The 20,444-nt window shown below is 42.4% G+C and overlaps 1 protein-coding gene across 1 annotated transcript in view; it reads left to right on the top strand.

Moving 5' to 3' along the window:
* The window catches only part of LOC141108718 (Krueppel-like factor 5), a 59,327-nt gene that overhangs the window by 16,589 nt on the left and 22,294 nt on the right, over positions 1-20,444 (top strand). Inside the window, exon 2 of the mRNA XM_073600599.1 lies at positions 13,737-14,622. Within this exon, the coding sequence (XP_073456700.1) occupies positions 13,737-14,622 (886 nt within the window). The remainder of the gene's footprint in view (positions 1-13,736; positions 14,623-20,444) is intronic.

Consider the following 20,444-nt stretch of genomic DNA (forward strand, 5'->3'; position numbering starts at 1 on the left):
AGCCCTGAGATTTACACAGCTCTGCCTCACAGCAGAGACCTGACTTTTCTCTGCTGCATTTCAGTAACACTTACAGGTCTCATCCCCCCCCCCCCCCCCCCCCAGTACAGCACAAAAGAAAAAAAGAGAAGCATCACACTGATGAGCTCATCTCTCTGTCGCTCTGCTCTCTCCTTCTATCAGCATGCTTCTTGCCCTGCAGCACAGCGGATTGGTTTCTTATGCTGCTTCTTCTACACCCTGTTTGAGCTCTGCTGTACAGGGACTACATAGTAACATGGACATAACGTAGAAAGTCCTATAGTTATTCTGCTTGACTTAAAACAAAACAAAAAAACATTGTATTATGTAAATTAATAAAAAAACAAACAAAAAAAAAATTGTATAATATAAATTAATATAAAAAAAACATTGTATAATGTAAATGAATAATAATACAAAAATTGTATAATGTAAATTAATAATAAAAAATTGTATAATGTAAATGAATAATAATACAAAAAAAATTGTATATTGTAAATTAATAATTAAAAAAAAAATCATTGTATAATGTAAATTAATAATTAAAAAAAAACATTGTATAATGTAAATTAATTAAAAAAAAATAGGGTGCCCTGGCCCCATGCGCTAGCGCACATAGTTGCACGCAGACAGCGATTGTCCCACACATGTGAGATGACTTAAAAAAAAAAAAAACATTGTATTATGTAAATTAATTAAAAAAAAAAACAAAAAAAAACATTGTATAATGTAAATGAATAATAATAAAAAAACATTGTATAATGTAAATGAATAATAATAAAAAAAATTGTATAATGTAAATTAATAATTAAAAAAAACATTGTATAATGTAAATTAATAATTAAAAAAAAAAACATTGTATAATGTAAATTAATAATAAAAAAATTGTATAATGTAAATTAATAATAATAAAAAAACATTGTATAATGTAAATTAATAATAAAAAAAACATTGTATAATGTAAATTAATAAAAAAAAATAGGGTGCCCTGGCCCCCTGCGCTAGCGCACATAGTTGCACGCAGACAGCGATTGTCCCACACATGTGAGATGACTTAAAAAAAACCAAAAAATTAATTTAAAAAAAAACATTGTATAATGTAAATTAATATAAAAAAAAACATTGCATAATGTAAATGAATAATAATAAAAAACATTGGTGCCCTGGCCCCCTGCGCTAGCGCACATAGGTGCATGCAGACAGTGATTGTCCCACACATGTGAGATGTTGCCACAAACGTCAGATCATGAGCAGTAATTCTAGCACCAGACCCCCCTATGTAAGTCGTAACCTGTAAAGGCTTTTAAAGCTTCGCCTATGGATAGTAATGATTGACATCATTTGTCGGCACTGCACAGGTGTGCGCAGTTTTAATGCGTGACATGTCTGGTATCTATTTACTCGGCGTGACATCATCTTTTATAGGCTATAAAAAAAAAATGAGTTACGTAATGTGTTTTTTTGCAATAAAATTATAAAAAGTAGATTTTTTTCCCAAAAATTGCGTTTGAAAAACCGCTGCGCAAATACCATGTGATATAAAAAATTTGCAAAATCCACCAATTTATGCTTTAAAAAATATATATAATGTTTGGGGGTTCTAAGTCATTTCATAGTGAAAAAAATACAGATTGTTACATGTAAAAAAAAAAAAAGTGCCAGAAAATGCCCGGTCTTCAAGTGGTTTATATACCACTCTATTAGGTCCACCTTGCTAGTAACGGGTTGGACCCCCTTTTTCCTTCATTCTTGGTGGAATAGATAGATACATCAAGGTGTTGGAAACGTTCCTCTGAGATTTTGGTCCATAGTGACATGATAACATCTCGCAGTTGCTGCAGATTTGTTGGCTGCACATTCATGATACAAATCTCATGTTTTACCGCATCCCAAAGGAGCTCTATTGGATTGGGATCTGGTGAGTGTGGAGGCCATTGGAGTACAGGGACCTCATTGTCCAGTGGTGAGATGATTGGAGCTTTGTGACATGGTGCATTATCCTGCTGGAAGGAGCCATCAGAAGATGGGGACACTGTAGTCATAAAGGGATGGACATGGTCATCAACAATACTCAGGTAGGCCGTGGTGTTTAAACCATGGGGGGCCCAAAGTGTGCCAAGAAAATATCCCCCCCACCATAACACCCCCACCACCAGCCTGAACCAGTGATACAAGGCAGGGTGGATCCATGCACCAAATTCTGACCCCACCATCTGAATGGCGGAGCTGAAATCCAGACTCATCAGACCCGGCAACGTTTTTCCAAACTTCTATTGTATGCTATGCTATGCATATTAGCTTATTATGCCTTTGTCTTGCAGATGTTAGTTTTTTGGGGGTTTTTTTCAAAGTGGATTTACAACCACTTTAAATCATAATGACAACATAAACTACCCAAATGACCCTGATCAAAAGTTTACATACCCCAGTTCCTAATACCTTGTATTGCCCCCTCTAACACCAATGACAGCTTGAAGCCTTTTGTGGTATTTGTGGATGAGGCTCTTTATCTTCTCAGATGGTAAAGATGCCCATTCCTCTTGGCAAAAAGTCCTCCAGTTCCTGTAAATTCTTGGGCTGTCTTGCATGAACGGCATGTTTGAGATCTTCCCAGAGTAGCTCAATGATATTGATGTCAGGAGACTGAGATGGCCACTCCAGAACCTTCACTTTATTCTGCTGTAGTCAATGACAGGTTGACTTGGCCTTGTGTTTTGGATCATTGTCATGTTGGAATGTCCAAGTACGTCCCATGCGCAGCTTCCTATCCGATGAATGCAAATCTTCCTCCAGTATTTTTTGATGACATACTGCATTCAATTTGCCATCAATTTTGACCAAATTTCCTGTGCCTTTGTAGCTCACACATCCCCAAAACATCCGCGACCCACCTCCATGTTTCACAGTAGGGATGGTGGACCTTTCATCATAGGCCTTGTTGACTCCTCTCCAAATGAAGCGTTTATGATTGTGGCCAAAAAGCTCAATTTTGGTCTCATCACTCCAAATGACTTTGTGCCAGAAGGTTTGAGGCTTGTCTCTGTGCTGTTTGGCGTATTGTAAGTGGGATACTTTGTGGCATTTGCGTAGTAATGACTTTCTTCTGGCGACTCGACCATGCAGCCCATCTTTCTTCAAGTGTCTCCTTATTGTGCATCTTGAAACAGCCACACCACGTTTTCGGAGAGTCCTGTATTTCACCTGAAATTATTTGTGGGTTTTTCTTTGCATCCCGAACAATTTTCCTGGCAGTTGTGGCTGAAATTTTAGTTGGTCTACCTGACCGTGGTTTGGTTCCAACAGAACCCCTCATTTTCCACTTCTTGGTTAGAGTTTGAATACTGCGAATTGGCATTCAATTCCTTGGATATCTTTTTATATCCCTTTCCTGTTTGATACAGTTCAACTACCTTCTCCCGCAGATCCTTTGACAATTCTTTTGCTTTTCCCATGACTCAGAATCCAGAAACATCAGTGCAGCACTGGATGAAGGATGCAAGGGTCTGTTAGGAGTCCAGAAACTCATTGACCTTTTATTCACACACACACTAATTACAAGCAAACAGATCACAGGTGAGGATGGTTGCCTTTAATAGCCATTCAAACCCCTTTGTGTCAATATGTGTGCATGTTATCAGGCCAAAATCACCAGGGTGTGTAAACTTTTGATCAGGGTCATTTGGTTAGTTTCTGTTGTTCTTTTAAAACAGGGGTCTCAAACTGGCTGCCCTCCAGCTGTTGTGAAACTACAAGTCCCATGAGGCATTGCAAGGCTGACAGTTATAAGCATGACTCCCACAGGCAGAGGCATGATGGGACTTGTAGTTTCGCAACAGCTGGAGGGCCGACAGTTTGAGACCCCTGATTTAAAAAGAGTAAACACAGTTGATTGATAATAAATGGCTTCAGCCAAACACTAACCATGAGTGAAAGAAAAGTTTTTGTGTTATCATTCATATTCTCTGCAAAATGGCCAAGAAATCATAAATTCTGCCAGGGTATGTAAACTTATGAGCACAACTGTATATATATATATATATATATATATATATATATATATATATATATTTGTATATATATATATATATATATATATATATATATCTGTTGCTTTATTTCGTCTCTTATACCTGCCTGGCATGCAAAGCTTTAAGCATGCGAAGGGTTAAGCAGTTAGGCAACAGATGAAATAACTAAACCCTATGATCATTGTTAATATATCCTGCTGGCACGGTTATTCATCATGACATGAAGAGGTGAGCGGGGAACCTCGGCGTGATTATTGGTGTAGTTAGATGGCCGCGGGGCGCATACCTGTCCTGTGATGTACGCTATTTCTGGTTTCTGCATTGACGAAAGTACAGTGTCAGACTCTGCAACCTAATCCTTCAAATCCAACCGCGTGAAGAAATGTCTGCCGCAAAAAAAAAAAAAAAAATCGCTTGGGTGTGCTCAGCTTAAAAAAATTATATATATATATATATATATATATATATATATATATATATATATATATATATATATATATATTCGACCCCATGCAGACACATACGTTCCACCTTTGTAGGAGAAATCAAGACAAAGGTTTGTCTTATAAAAGATATGCAGGGCTGTATGTAGGCAGCAAAACATTTCAGCGCTGATTGCGCAATTTGTACTCCCCCCCACCACCACTGCTATTAAAGTAGATGGTGGAAAACCGATCTCTAAAGACTAAAGTATCATGTCTGCGGTAACCTGTTGATGTCATTTTAGAAGCCAGTTTTTAACCTTAAATACGCAACTTTTAATAAGATGACCACTGGTGATCCTAACATGTTCAGGCACTTCCTGTTATAGGGTGTCCCTGTCTTCCAATTGTGCTCCTGTGTTGTCACCCTACACAGGTGTGGCCCACTGTCATCATCACCATCCGGTGATTATACGCTTTAATATATCTTTGAATAATTTTCAGAATTTTTATACTTTTTACCTTGTAAAAAGCAGCCCTCCAGCTGTTGCGAAACTACAAGTCCCATCATGCCTCTGCCTGTGGGAGTCATTCTTGTAACTGTCAGCCTTGCAGTGCCCCATGGGACTTGTAGTTTTGGAACAGCTGGAGGGCCACAAGTTTGAGACCCCCTGTCCTAGAGTGACAACACTTTCTGTATGCTCACTGGGAACAGAAAGGCCACAGAGGACCATATTAGGTCAGTGCTGTTGACCTCATTGGGCCATATTAGGTCAATCTCTTTGACCTCACAAGGCCATATTAGGTCAATGTCATTGACCTCAGAAGGCCATATTAGGTCAATGTACTTGATCTCAGAAGGCCATATTAGTCAATGTCATCCTCACAAGGCCATATTTAGTCAATGACATTGACTTCAGAAGGCCATATTGGGTCAATGTTGTTGACCTCAGAAAGGCCATATTAAGTCATTGTCATTGACCTTAGAAGGCCATATTAGGTCAATGTCTTTGACCTCAGAAGGTCATGTTAAGTCAGTACCATTGACCTCCAAAGGCCATATTAGACCACTGCCATTGACCTCCAAAGGCCATATTAGGGCATTGCCATTGACCTCAGAAGGCCATATTAGGTCAATGCCATTGACCTCAGACGGCTATATTAGGTCAGTACCATTGACCTCCAAAGGCCATATTAGGTCAGTACCAGTAACCTCCAAATGCCATATTACGTCAATGCCTAACCTAATTGGCTATGTGGCCATAGTAAGTCACTGATGTCACAGGCATCCCCATCCCTTTGTGCATGTGCACCTGCGGGGCAAGGAATATCTCAGCCACAGCTGATTGACCCAGGAATGGCAGCTTACTTTTGGGTTTGGCACAACCCAAGGTTGGACCGAAGCCAAGCTCATCATCTCCATAGCAAATAATGAAGGTGTTTTGTAGTTTACTAAGGTGAGCTTGGCAGGGCTGGTACCACAGCTTGAGATTTCCCAGGAAGTGCACAGGAAGTTACCTGTTGATCCTGAAATACAGTGATCTTGTGTCTTTTTCGCATTTATCAAGCAGACATAACAAAACACGTTCAGTGGTATATTTAACAAACCAAAAAGAGCAAGTAAGAGAATTTCATCATTAGGGTTTACATACACTTTATTCCCTACTGGATTTTGCGTTATGTAATGTACAGTATGTCTTTCCCGTACAAAGGCCTGAAATGATCTCTGTTTTGGAATGCTACCAGTGCAAATACAGACTAGCCCTTGACAAGATGCTGTGAAAGCTTTTATCTGATAGGCTGAGAACTTCTAGATAGTTTCAGAAATAGTACACTATCAGCAAGAAAACATGTGCTTTGAAATCAAACACATTCATGGCCAACGTCAGCCAAGGTAGTTCAAGTATGTCTCATGATAACAGTCTCTTTGCTTGTTGCCTGACCTGTTTTTATGGCAGACTAGGCAATTTTGTACCATTTGGTATACTTGACAATCATCATCTTTCTTCTCCTTGCTATTGAGACCTGAATTTCTTAGTGAGTTTGTAGATAATTTACTATTTACGGTTTGAGGACTCCTGACCATCACATCTACAATATGGCCAAAGAATGTGGAATCCCCTCCAAATTATTGAAATTTAGACAGCTGTGCACTTCCAACCTTGTGGTAACAGTTTGGGGAAGGCCTTTTTTTTATTCAAGCACAACCGTGCCAATGTGCACAAAGCCAGCTCTATGACATGGTTTTATGAGTTTGGTGTGGAGGATCTCAAGAGGCCTGCACAGAGGCCTGACCTCAACCCTACTGAACACCTTTGGGATGAATTAGAATATTGGTTACGAGCAAGCAACCAAAATCAGGGCCTCACAAATGGGCACAAATTTCCCCAGACTGTGGAGGACCTTCCTAGAACAGTGTAAAGCTGTAAAAGCCTTAAAGAGAGGCCAACTCCTAAGCTCACGGTTTTGGAATGAGATGTCCTCCTAGAAGTGTGATGGTCAGGTGTCCACAAACCATTGGCCTTATAGTGTACTATTTGGGGATTCCAGGACTTCATACAACATGGTTTGACTATACTACTGGTTTTGCCCTAGTATGTGTATGTATGCATGTGCGGTAGGAATCTTGGATGGTAAGTTCCTTGAGGGTAGGGATTGGTATGAATGGACAACATATGAAGTTCCCTGTAAATAGTCAGCATTATATGAATGCCATAAATAAATCCAAGGATCATTTCAAGACTCAGTGTGATGGTTCAAAGATCTGAACCCACGTATACCCCGCCTGCTATGCTTAATTGACAGCAGCTCATAGCAGGAGCCTCTCTGTCAATAAACCAGCTGCACATTACATGGCTTGCCGTGTGGATGGCCTAGTGGAACCCAAACTTGTTTCCCAGCTGCCCTCATGTTATGTCCTCTATCAATCCCCCCACTTTTGTAGAAGAATGGAAAGAGTGGCCATATTCACACGCCCAGCTAATCCGGCATTGCACTGCCGTGCTCACCATTTTGCTGATGCTCGCCTGGTCCTGCATAGCCATCTTCCTCTTTTATGTTATTTGGGAGCTGGTTGTCTTTTCCTAGTTCTCGCAGCCGAACATCTGATACACTGTAGTGTGCCATCAGGGGCCGGCTGTAGGAACTAGGAAGAGATAGCTGGCCCCCTAATGACGCGTTACACAGAACATGAGCTGTAGATTCTCCTGAGGCCTACTGGGATGAGACATAAGGATCCCAGGAGGCTGTGGGCAGTTGGAGGGACATCATTCTAGCCGAGACTGGAATCCCACAGTGGATCAGTGGTTAGCACATGTGTCTTGCAGCTTGCCCCCTGATGACATGCATATGCAGTTGGACATCAAGGGCCAACAGTAAGAACCAGGAAGAGACAGCCAGCCCCCTGATGATGCACCATACGGCATGTGCTGTAAATTAGGCCAAGGCCTCTTGGGATGTGTGACATGAGTATCCCAGGAGGCTGTTGGCAGCTGGGGGGTATCCCAAGAGGCCGTTGGAAGCTGGGGGAACATCATTCTAGCCTAACCAGAATCCCACAGTTAGCACATCTGCCTTTCAGCATCAGGGACCTTAGTTTGAAGCCCAACCATGACATGAAGTAACCCCCCCTTGCTGCACCGATCACCCTCACTCTGCACCAAATGTTTCCCCCTGCTGCCCAGGCCCCCCCTGTGTGCCCCTCACCCCTGCAGTGCTGCCGGCTTCTCGCCCTTCCTTCCTGCCGGAAGCTGCAAGCATGCAATAGGATACTTCAGGATGGACAGTAGGTGAAGGGTCCAGTAAATATGTCATATTTATCATCCCCTTCATTTCTTGAATTAACATAATAAGTGATTGGTACTGATCACTCACTGTATACATTCATAACTGAAGTGTAGCAAACTATGCTTATTTTGGAGGGGGCGCTGTCAGGTTGGCCGTATGTGGGTCCCCATGATTTCTAACAGCAGCCCTGCTAGTATGGGTATGTGTGTATGTGAGAGTGAGACCTTAGGTTGTAGGCTCCTTGAGGGCCTCTACTCTTTTGATTGTGGTGGATTTTCCTTTCAAATCACATTCCTGTAAGTGCCAAGTTTCTTTGCTTATCATCGTAAATGAATGTCTTATTTACTTTTGTATCTGTTGACCTGCATCTTACAGCAGATTAAAAGCAAAAACATAACTGACTGCACAGTGGTGATTGCGGGTCTATTTTTCCTACTATGTTGCAAAGTTGAAAAGAGACCAACAGGGCCAATAGACCTGCATTCACCACTATGTGTTCGGTTATGTTATTGCTTATAATCTTCCCTAAGATATGGGTCATCAGAGACAAATGTAAATAATGGCGTTGCCTGGATTTTAAGTTTGGCTCTGGTTCTTCTCTGACTCAATGTTTGCTATTTAAGGAGAACCTGTAAGCTGGCTGAGACTTTTAAACAAAAGGTGTTTGTGTCTTATAAGCCCTTCAAGAACTGCTTGATTGGGAAGGTTCTCCATAGAGTACCCAGAGACTAACATGCTGTGTACTCAAGGGCAGTCTAGTCTGTCTCCTTGATCTTTATGAAGAGCTGGCAGCTATTCTTTAAAGAGAACCTGTCACCAACTTAAAAAATTGCAGGCAAAACACCGAAAAAGCTATTTTTTTAAAAATGCTTACTTCTAGTTTTTCTCTGCTCCATAAAATGTTTTATTCATTTACAATATGCCTCTGAACTTGCTAGAAATGTGACTAGTCCAGGATGAGTCAATTCACCAGCGCAGTCCACTCTCTTCTTGTAAACCTTACACTGGTGGTCAGTGGGAAGAATGTTCCTTACATTGGTGATCAGTGGGAAGAATGTTCCTTACTTTTGTGGTCAGTGGAAAGAATGCTCCTTACATTGGTGATCAGTAGAAAGAATGTTTCTCCCATTGATGGTCAGTGGGAAGAACTCTCCTTAAATTGGTGGTCAATGGGAAAAATGCTCCTTACATTGGTCATCGGTAGGAAGAATGTTCCTTGCATTATTAGTCATTTAGAAGAATGCTCCTTACATTGGTGGTCAGTGAAAAGAAAGTCTCTTACATTGTTGGTCAGTAGGAAGAATGCTCCCTAAGCTAGTGGTCAGAATGCCCCTTACATTGGTGGTCAGTGGGAACAATGGCCCCTTTATAGACAACCAAAAAGATTATTGGTATCAGGGCTCACGTCAAACATTGCTGATTGCTCAAGAAACCCATAGAAACCTTTGCAGGAATCTAGGGTACCACGGAAGCCTGGTTGAGAGTCATTTGAGTCTGAGCTGACAGCTCTGAGTTTGTGTCTGGCTTTCCATCACATGTAAGATGGCAGCACCCAGCAGCAGTCTGAGAGCTTTTGAGAGTCTACACAAGGGAGGCGTTTGCAGATAAACCACATTTACATTAATTGTAAATATAATCTTGGGGGAAGATTGTTGTTAAAATTATTGGTCTCCGAACAGGGTCCCTTTAAAACTCGAACAATGAACTTCTCTTATTTGTTACCTTTTGGTTTGTTTCCATTCATCCTAAAGGTGTTCAATAGTGTTCAGGTTGGGGCTCTGTGAAGGCCACTCGAGTTCCTCTAAACTAAGGTGGTCAAACTACGTCTTTATAGAGCTGGCTTTTACACAGGGGCACAGTCATGTTGGAACAGAAAAGGGCCTTCACCAAATGGTTATCACATTTTGGAAATGCTCCATTGTCTAGAACAGCCTTTCTCAACCTTTTTTAACATAGAGGAAATAACTTTCCGGTCTCAGGGAACCTCTGCTAAAAATGACTATATCTACAACTCATGTTACATTAGTGTGATGGTCAGTAGGAGAATCCTCCTTACACTTGTGGTCATTGGGAAGTATTACCTCCTTACAGATAGCTAAAAAGATCAGTCAGTGGGAGCTTATCGGAGAAGCAGAAATTGCTTATTGCTCCCCCTAGCATCCCCTCTTCTGGAGGATCCCTAGGGTTCTATGGAACCCTGGTTGAGAAATCCTGCTCTAGAATCTCTCTATGGAGCTGGTTTGGTGTCCCTGAACTCAATCATAAGGAGGGGTGTCTAAGTACATTCGGGTATATAGTGTTTGTGTCCATAAGTGTGTCTCAGTGAGCAATTTCTGACACCATTGATCGGTTTAGCTATCTGTAAGGGGGTAAATTGTTCCCAATGACCACAAGTGTAAGGAACATTGTTCCCACTGACCATCACACTAATGTATCACGAGTTATATCATGTCTTGATGAGACCGGCAAGTTATTTCAAGGGTTCCGCTGTGTTGAAAAGGTTGAGAAAGGCGGTTCTAGACAACTGAGCGTGTGGTAACAATTTAGTGAAGGCTCTATTCTTTTTCAACATGACTGTGCCCCTGTATACAAAGCCAGCTCCATAAAGACATGACCACCATGGTGTGGAGGAACTTAAGTGTCCTTCCCAAAACCCTGAGCTCAACCCTACTGAACACCTTTAGGATGAATGGGAACAAACTAAAAGGTAGCAAAAAAGAGAAGTTCATTGTTAGGGTTTACATACGCTTTAAAGAGACCCTGTCATGAGATCATTCTTTCATTCTCTGTGTGGAAAAGGTCGAGAAAGTCTGCTCTAAGGGGTATAGGAAGCCGGTGGGTAATTCAGCTTTCCAGTGGTCACAAGAAACTTTGATTACCATTTTTAAATGAAGCCATCTAACTCCACCCTGAGCTAATGGACAGCAACTGATGGGACAAATGTCTTGCTGGCTAGCTTTATCCCATAGAGACCCCGATGGTGAGATTTCCTGCAGCATTTTAAGTCTATGACAGAGGTCCTCACCCTCCTCTTTATTTAGGCTTCCCCTATAACAGAAGACTGTGAATACTTCTTTCCCGCTGGGTTAAACGAAAAAAAAAAATAGTAGTGTGTGTCAAGCATTAGTCTCTAGATCTCAAGTCAAATCAAGTCAGCATTTCCTAATACTTTAAAAAGGAAGATTCTTTATTTTCAGGTAGCTAGCTGCTTCCAGTTCCAACCAAATCTTGGGAACAAACACTATTATCCAATGAAAGGCTAATCTCTGGTCATATAGTCCTTGTAATATACAACTGGCTGATATATGGAGCAGCTTTATGGCAGACACATTTTATCATATCGGCATTTAGCAGATGACTGGCGGGCAAAGTTCACCCAAAGGCTTGTAAAATGAATGCCAAAGAACCTAGTAAACATGTTCCAACATCAAATGATGTTTATCGAACTACTCAACCTACAAAAGCACCTGTTTTAAAAAAGCTCCATTTATAATGAATTTATTTTCTGTACACTTTGACAATAAGTGATAAGATATGGACATCATATGTTACTTGCTATACATGTCAAAATACATCTACTATGAAAAATCACTGTGGGTTCCAACCTTTCCTTCAGTCTTGCAAAGTTGTACAGGATCCTCTCCTTTACTGAAATTGCTTACTCTGATTTCACTGCACATTGTGAGCTTCTCAGCTCAATTCCTGCACCTTCAGACCTCAGATCACCCCAATTTTTGCACCTTTACTCCTCAGATCACCCCAATTCCTGTACCTTAAGCCCTCAGATCAGTTTCATATTCTGCACCTTCACACCTCAGATCAGCCCAATTCGTGCAACGTCACACCTCAGCTCACCCCAATTCTTGCACCATCAGACCCCAGATCCCCCAAATTCTAGTACATTCATAACTCAGATCACCCCTTATTGCTCTACCATCAGACTACAGATCAGTCCTAATTCCTGCATCTTCAAATCACAGATCGTTCCCAATACTTGCAACTTTACACCTCAGCTCACCCCAATTTGTGCATTTGTACACCTCAGCTCAAACCAATTCCTGCACCTTCACACCTCAAATCACACCAATTTCTGGATTTTCATACCTCAGATTACTCCCAATAGCTCTACCCACAGACCACAGATCAGTCCCGATTCCTGCACCATCAGACCTTGGATCGGCCCAAACTGCTCTACCATCAGTCCTCAGATCAACCCAAATGGCTCTACCATAAGACCAATCACTGCACCATTAGAAACAGGGTTTTACATTATTATTTTTTCCCCCAAGCTGGAAATTGTCCCCCAAATTGGACTATGTTTTTGCTGAGTGAGAAGGAACATTTTTGTAAGGACAAAGAGGTATACATTTGCGACAGAGAGGACAACTGGTTTGTAAGAGGTTTTATAAAGGCCATCTACATCAAATAGGAACAATCATCCTTGAACAGAGGTGAGGACCTTCAATGCCATCTGTCACCCACATATAATGTCCTTTTAACATCTCTGCGTTCTCTAGTTGACAACATTTCACACCTTCAGCCATGTGTTGAACAGTGAACACCTGTCCCAGACTTTGTGGAACAATGTTGGTTGGAATAAAAGTGTATCCAAAGTCAAACATCCAAGTTTAAAATATTGCAGCTTACCAATCCTTAGATGAGGTGGCTGCACTAGTTTTCTTTTTTTCCGCCAGGCAGTCCTTCGAATAACACTTATGCTGCGTACACACGATCGGATTTTCCGACAACAAACGTTCAATGGGAGCTTGTTGTCCGAAATTCCGACCTTGTGTAGGCTCCATCGGACATTCTTTGTCGGAATTTCCGACAACAAAAATTTGAGAGCTGGATCTCAAATTTTCTGACAACAAAGTCCGTTGTCGGAAATTCCGATCGTGTGTACACAGTTCCGACGCAAAAAATTCCACACATGCTCGGAATCAAGCAGAAGAGCCGCACTGGCTCTTGAACATAATTTTTCTCAGCTCGTCGTACGTGTTGTACGTCAGCACGTTCTTGACGATCGGAATTTCCGACAACATTTGTGCGACCGTGTGTATGCAAGACAAGCTTGAGCCAATATCCGTCGGAAATAAATCCCAGGATTTTGTTGTCGGAATGTCCGATCGTGTGTACGCAGCATTAGTGTTTATGGATGGCTACGCTTACTCCTCCTTTCATCTCTGGAGGTAGCCATGGTTGCCACCCAAGCTGAACTACAAACTTGTCTTCTTCTTTTCACCTTTATTACACAGGAGTAATGGGATTAGTAGTAGTTTACAAAAGAAACATGGCAAAAAACATCTCCAAAATTAGAGGACAAGTCCACTTGGATGTGACAAACTACTACTAGCTTAACTTTGAAAAAGTTGTGAGTTATTTCCATGAAGATGGTTAGAATTTGATAAAATGTTTAGTTTTGCAATTTAGTATTCTTAGCTATGCAAACTTAGTAATCAATGAAAACCTATTTTCACAGGCAAGGTTGGAAATGGACACATATCTCCTTGGTCAGATCCCTCCACACCATTTACTGTCAGAAAAGAAATACAGAAGGGAGAGTGCTTCGGTGGTGGATGAATATTTTGAGGCGGAAAAGGTTCCACAAGCTCCATACAGTGTGAATATAAACTTAATACTACCAGATACTTCTCACCTCCGTACCGGCCTGTACAGGCCTTCGAAGACTTTCACTGTGCTCCCACAGATCAAAACAGAGCCAGGGACCGAATTCACCCAATCTTGCCCCGTTTCCTTGACGCAGACCCTGCCAGATTTCACCAGTGTCTTTAGCATGCCGCACGCAGTCCCGGCGAACAATGTATTTATTAAGCAGGAGGCCCAACCAGAAGTGCCACTCACAACCAGCGACACACCCCAAACCCATCTGTACCATATGTCTGTGGCAAATGATGCACTCAACTTGGTCCAAGCCAATGGAAGTACGCCAGCGGCAAATGCAATTAACTGCACTACCGCGACCACCACTAGTATAAACCTTCCTACTTTGACCAATTCTACACGGCAACAAAATGGAAAGCAGTTTCAGTGCTTGGGTCAGGATGGTGGCCTGGTTCCTGGGCATTTTTTTCAGGCTCCCTCTGTCACTTTACCGCCTTCACCTCCCAATTCCCAGCCTGGGAGCCCAGAAAATACACCAGACTTAGTCAATAATATATCTCCCCCTCCTCCCTATGAAGCTACATTTGGACTGAAACTTGTGCAAGTACCACAACTCCAAACTGTGTCCCTTCCTATGGGCTCTATGCTAACACAAGGACAAGTTATTATGACAGTACCAAGATACAACCGGAGAAGTAATCCAGAACTGGAAAAGAGGAGAATACATCACTGTGATTACCCAGGTATCAAAATGTTTTTTTTTTAATGAACCCTTTTTTGCTATTGCCTTTGGTCAGCCAATCTCGTTGACAATACATACCCATGGATGGATGCGTTGGGTTAGTGTGTAGTCCTGTGCTCCTGTGAGGTTCTGCTGGTAATAAGAATTTTTCTCCATACCATACCCCATCTTGGTTCTATCCCTATGCATAATATTCACTTTTCTGCAAAAAGTCGTGACATTTTGGCAAAATTTATTAGAGTGAATTAGGAAGGCAAATTGAAGGTGTTTTTTTTTTTTTTTTTGTGGTCATTAAGGGTTCAGTTGGCTTGAAATGTCTTCTGATGGTCAGGGAAGTGCTTCTTAACTTAGACCTGATGTGTTAACCATACCCTTAGCCCAAATGGCAACCTAAACCTTAACCCAACTTTAGTCTCAAGGGCTCTTTTACACTTGCTTTAAAATGTGGCATTGGACACATTGTTTTTAAAAAACGCTCTGAATGGTAATTAAAGCGCCTTACAGTCTTGCTCACACATTGTGTTTGCTTTGCTTGGCTTCAAAGATTATACCCCAGATCGCATTCTTGGTGCTTCAAAGCATTTCCAAAGCCTCCATAGAAGTCTATGACATGAAGTGGAGCAACTAGCAGACGACACACATGGTGTGCAACATGAGAACTATATAGCGCAAGGTAAGCAGGGACTGGATAGATAGGACTGAGCGGAAGATGATCAGCAGAGCTAGGGGACTGGAGCAGGAAGAACTGGCAGATGTCTTACGTGGTGAGCAGCGTGGGAGCAATATAGCGACAGGAAGTGAACAGGGACCGGAGAGAGAGGAGGATCAGCAAATCAGAGGATCAGCGAGAAGGGGGTTACTACTGAGTGGGGGATCAGCAGAGCTTGGGGTCACCATCGAGCAGGGGATCAGCAGAGCTAGGGGTTGCTACTAAGCAAGGGATCAGCAGAGCTAGGGGTTACTACTGAGCAGAGGATCAGTAAAGCTGGGGGTACTACTGAGTGGGGCATCAGCAGAGCTGGGGGTACTACTCAGCAGGGGATCTGCGGAATGAGGGTACTAAAAAGCTGGTGATCTCCTGAACAAGGGTACTAATAAGCTGGGGATCTACTAAATAAGGGTACTAATGAGCTGGGGATCTGCTGAACAGGGGTACTAAAAAGCTGGGGATCTGCTGAGTTTTGAAGTACAACTGAGCCGGGGTTCTACTTGGCCCCTTAAAAACCAATAGACAACACACTCTGGGGCATTTGCTAAGCTTCATTAAAGCTTCAAGAAAGCATCACTGAGGTACCACTGAAGCATCAAAAAGACATCAAAAAAGAAAGTTGAAGCAGTGGGCGCTTTAATGTGTGTTAAAGCCAATCAAGTATAAATGTAAGAGCCGTGCCAGGGTTGACATGGTGACCACATAGCTTTGTTAATAAAGAAAGCCAAGTCACACAGCACACCACTAGATTTAAGGGGGAAAGCTTTTTTTTACGTTAATGTTGCCACATGGTGAAATTAGAAGTGAATTACAGCAATATTTTGGCAAGGGTGCAATCATTGTTTTTACGGAAAAATCAAGTTGGCTGAAATTTTCCACTCATCTTTACTATTTCATCTCTATATTTAGTTGTTGAGCTGGATTTGCCCCTCAGGAAAATCCTATGAAAATGGAGAACCTTACATCCATACACTGTACCTATATAAACTTCACTATATGGCCAAACGAATGCGAACACCCTTCCGAACGATTGAGTTCAGGTATTTCCAATGAAGGGTACTGGAAATACTACAGCCCAACATCAACGTCCTCGAGTGCCTCTAACAGGTCAGGATTTCCTTCACCGTGCAGAGGTGTTTTAAATCAATGTTAATGGCTTGGTGTTTATGCTAGCTATACTATCTAAGGGAAATTCCCAAAATATGACTTGTTGGGGGTACTTGAGGTTGGGATCCTCTGTTTTAGACAACTGTGTACCAACTTTGGTTGGTTGGTGGTAATAGTTTGGTGAAGGTCCTTTTTTGGTCCAGCATGACTGTGCCCCTGTGTACAAAGCCAACTCCATAAATACATGGTTAGATGAGTTTGGTGTGGAGGAACTGGAGTTGCCTTTGGAAAGCCCTGAACTCAACTCTACTGAACACTTTTGTAGGTAACTAGCTCCATAAAGACATGGTTAGATCAGTTTGGTGTGGAGGAAACCCTATTGAGCACCTTCAAGAATAATTGGAATGCAAACTGTGTCCCAGGACTTCTCAAACACCATCAGTACCTGACCTCACAAATTGTTTTTGGCTCTATGGGCAAAAATTCACATTCCCAGATGTGTAGAGGCCGTTATGGCCATGGTTTTTGAATAGTATGTCCAACAATAGTCAATGATCCGGTGTCCACTAAAGTTTGGCCATATAGTGTATTAATTATTTTTTGTTGTGACGTGCTCCTCCTCTCTACCTCATCCAATCAGAGAACGTTTTGCATGCGTGAGAAAAAGCAAAGCATTCTCTGAATTGTGCTCTCACAAGGCGGGTGACCTCCTATGTTCAAACTGCAGCAGGGCAGCCGCTTGGTGTAGGACCCAGAACCTAGTGGAGATCTCGTAAGTAGTGGTATTTACTACAGTAATTTTCATCTTCTAGAGAAGGGGTCTCCAAAATTTCTAAACAAAGGGCCAGTTTACCGTCCTTTAGACATTAGGGGGGCCGGACTGTAGGTGTTGGGAATAGGTCCCTCACGTCAGTGGGAATAAATAATGCTTCATCTTTGGCGTCAGTGGGTGGAATAGCGCCACATTGTTGGTGTCACTGGGCCCCATTGTTGGTGTCATGGGGAGGAATTCTGCCCCTTCATTAGTGTCAGTGGGGGGGATTATGCCGCATTGTTAGTATTAGACATGTGCGCCGTCAATAAATGTGTTTAGTTTCGTTCTGTTCCGTTTCGTATTAGCCGTTAATTCGTATTTCGTAATTCGTGTCCGAAATTCAATTTGGATTAGTACGAAATACGAATTTTCATTTTTATACTTTTCGTAACAATTATGAACGTTCGTTATGATGAATTTAAAAAGCAAAAAAATACCTTTCTCAATATGGCAGTCGTCGGACTCATTATGCTCATTATGAGCGGTTCCCACCATCCCTGTGCTGTGCTGACTTCCTCCTGGGGCTGTACCCCTGCTGTGCTCATTATGAGGGGCTCCCACCATCCCTGTGCTGTGCTGACTTCCTGGGTTTGTACCCCTATTGTGCTCATTATGAGGGGCTCCCACCATCCCTGTGCTGACTTCCCCGAGGAAGTCAGCACAGCACAGGGATGGTGGGAGCCCCTCATAATGAGCACAGCACAGGGAGGGTGGGAGCCCCTCATAATGAGCACAGCACAGGGATAGTGGGAGCCCCTCATAATGAGCACAGCACAGGGATGGTGGGAGCCCCTCATAATGAGCACAGCAGGGGTACAAACCCAGGAAGTTAGCACAGCACAGGGATAGTGGGAGCACCTCATAATGAGCACAGCAGGGGTACAGCCCCAGGAGGAAGTCAGCACAGCACAGGGATGGTGGGTGCCCCTCATAATCAGCACAGCAGGGGTACAGCCCCAGGAGGAAGTTCCTTCATCATAACGAACAATCATAATTATTATGACATTAATAAAACGATATTAACGAACATTCTTATTTTGTCCAATTCTGAATCTCCCATCGACTACCAGTACCAGTCTCCCACTCCCATATTAAAAAAGGTAATTTTCCCAACCCTCACTCAGCAGCAGAAGAAAACCTCTGATTGGTCAACAAAACACCAGTCACGTTTCCGTTGCAACAGAATTTGGATCTGAAATTCGGCAACGAAATTTCGTATTTCATATACAATTCGGAAGCATAGAAATTCCTATTTCGGATGCTTCCGAATGAACAAATTTTCGGAAATTCGTATGAATTTTCGATTCGTATGAAACAAACCGCACATGTCTAGTTGGTATTAGTGGATAAAAATTGTGCCCCAAGGGCCAGATAAAAGCAAGCAAAGGGCTGCATCTGGCCCCCAGCCCGCAGTTTGGAGATCACTGTTCTAGAGCAGTCTTTCTCAACCTTTTCAACCCAGGGAACTTTCCAGGATTGGAACCCCTGCTAAAAAAAGACTATATCTACAACTCATGATACATTAGTGTGATGGTCAGTGGGAAGAATGCTCCTTACATTTGTGGTCATTGGGAAGAATTGCCCCCTTACAGATAGCTAAGAGGATCAGTGTTGTCAGTGGAAACTTATCTGAGAGCCAGAACTTGCTCATTGCTCAAGTAACTGCTAACAACCTCTGGAGGAACCTGAGGGCTCCAATGAACCCCAAGGAACCCCTGGAGGAACTCTACGGCTCCAAGGAACCCCTAGCAAGCTCTGGAGAAACTCTAGGGCTCCAAGGAAACCCTAGCAACCTCTGGAGGAACCCTAGGGCTCCAAAGAACCACTAACAACCTCTGGAGGAACCCTAGGGCTCTAAGGAACCCCTAGCAACCTCTGGAGGAACCTGAGGGCTCCAATGAACCCCTAGCAACCCCTGGAGGAACCCTACGGCTCCAAGGAACCCCTAGCAAACTCTAGAGAAACCCTAGGGCTCCAAGGAACTCCTAGCAATCTCTGGAGGATCCCTAAGGCTCCAAGGCACCCATAGCAACCACTGGATGAAAGCTAGGGCTCCAAGGAACCACTAGCAACCTCTGGTGAAACCTGAGAGCTCCAATGAACCCCTAACAACCTCTGCAGGAACCCTAGGACTCCAGGCAACCCTTAGCAACCTCTGATGGAACCCTACGACTCCAAGGAACCCCTAGCAACCTCTGGAGGAACCCTAGGGCTCCAAGGAACCCCTATCAACCTCTGGAGGAACCCTAGGCTTCCAAAGAACCCCTAGCAACCTCTGGAGCAATCCTATGGCTCCAAGGAACAGCTAGCAACCTCTGGTGGAACCCAAGGGCTCCATGGAACCCTGGTGGAGAAACCCTGATCTAGAGAGATCTCACAGGTGTAATGTATGTATAGTTACACTGGTCCAAGATGAAACATTGTAACTATGTAAAAATATAAATACCTGGAATTCTTCTTTAATATATTTTACTATTCCAATTTTCAGATAAAAATAAATGTGATCAAATTGATATCATTATAGTGCATCTACACAAACGAAACAAAAAAAAAAAAGGAAAAAAAAAGTAATATATTGCAGCTTACCAGTAACTACCTTTGGTGGCTGCATTCGTTTTTTTTTTTTTTTTAGGCTCTTGCCGCCTGATGATCCTGCCAGTAACACCCTTCCTTGTCTTGAACTGACAATGCTCACCGCAATGTATCTATAGAGGGAGCAGTGTTGTCACGCAAAGACAGGACTACAGATCACCTTCCTATCTTCTCCTCTCCATAACATAGAGGGGCAGGGGTTCCTGTAGCCCTCAAAAATAGCTGTGAACAATGTAACTAATAAGAATGCAGAACACACAGGAAGCTCGTAAGATTTCTGGCAGGATCAACAGGTATTTTTTGGACGTACTGAACAAATAAAACGAAACGCTTTCAATTATATATTTAACAGATGAAAAGGGAGCCAATAAGGGAAGTTCATTGTAGGGATGCACCGATAGCGGTGCCGATACCAAGCAATTTCACGAGTATCAGTAATTGTAATAATGCTCCCGATACCGAAACTGATACTTTGCGGTGCGATTTAGGTCAATACAAAATGAATGAGTGCAAATCGCACTGCAAAGAATCGCATGGGATAGAAAGGGAAGCGCCATCTAGTGGGCAGTTTATTAAAAATGTTTTAACTCTAATGCAAAAT

The sequence above is a fragment of the Aquarana catesbeiana genome, linkage group LG09 (genome assembly GCF_042186555.1).
Source record: "Aquarana catesbeiana isolate 2022-GZ linkage group LG09, ASM4218655v1, whole genome shotgun sequence".
NCBI lineage: Eukaryota > Metazoa > Chordata > Amphibia > Anura > Ranidae > Aquarana > Aquarana catesbeiana.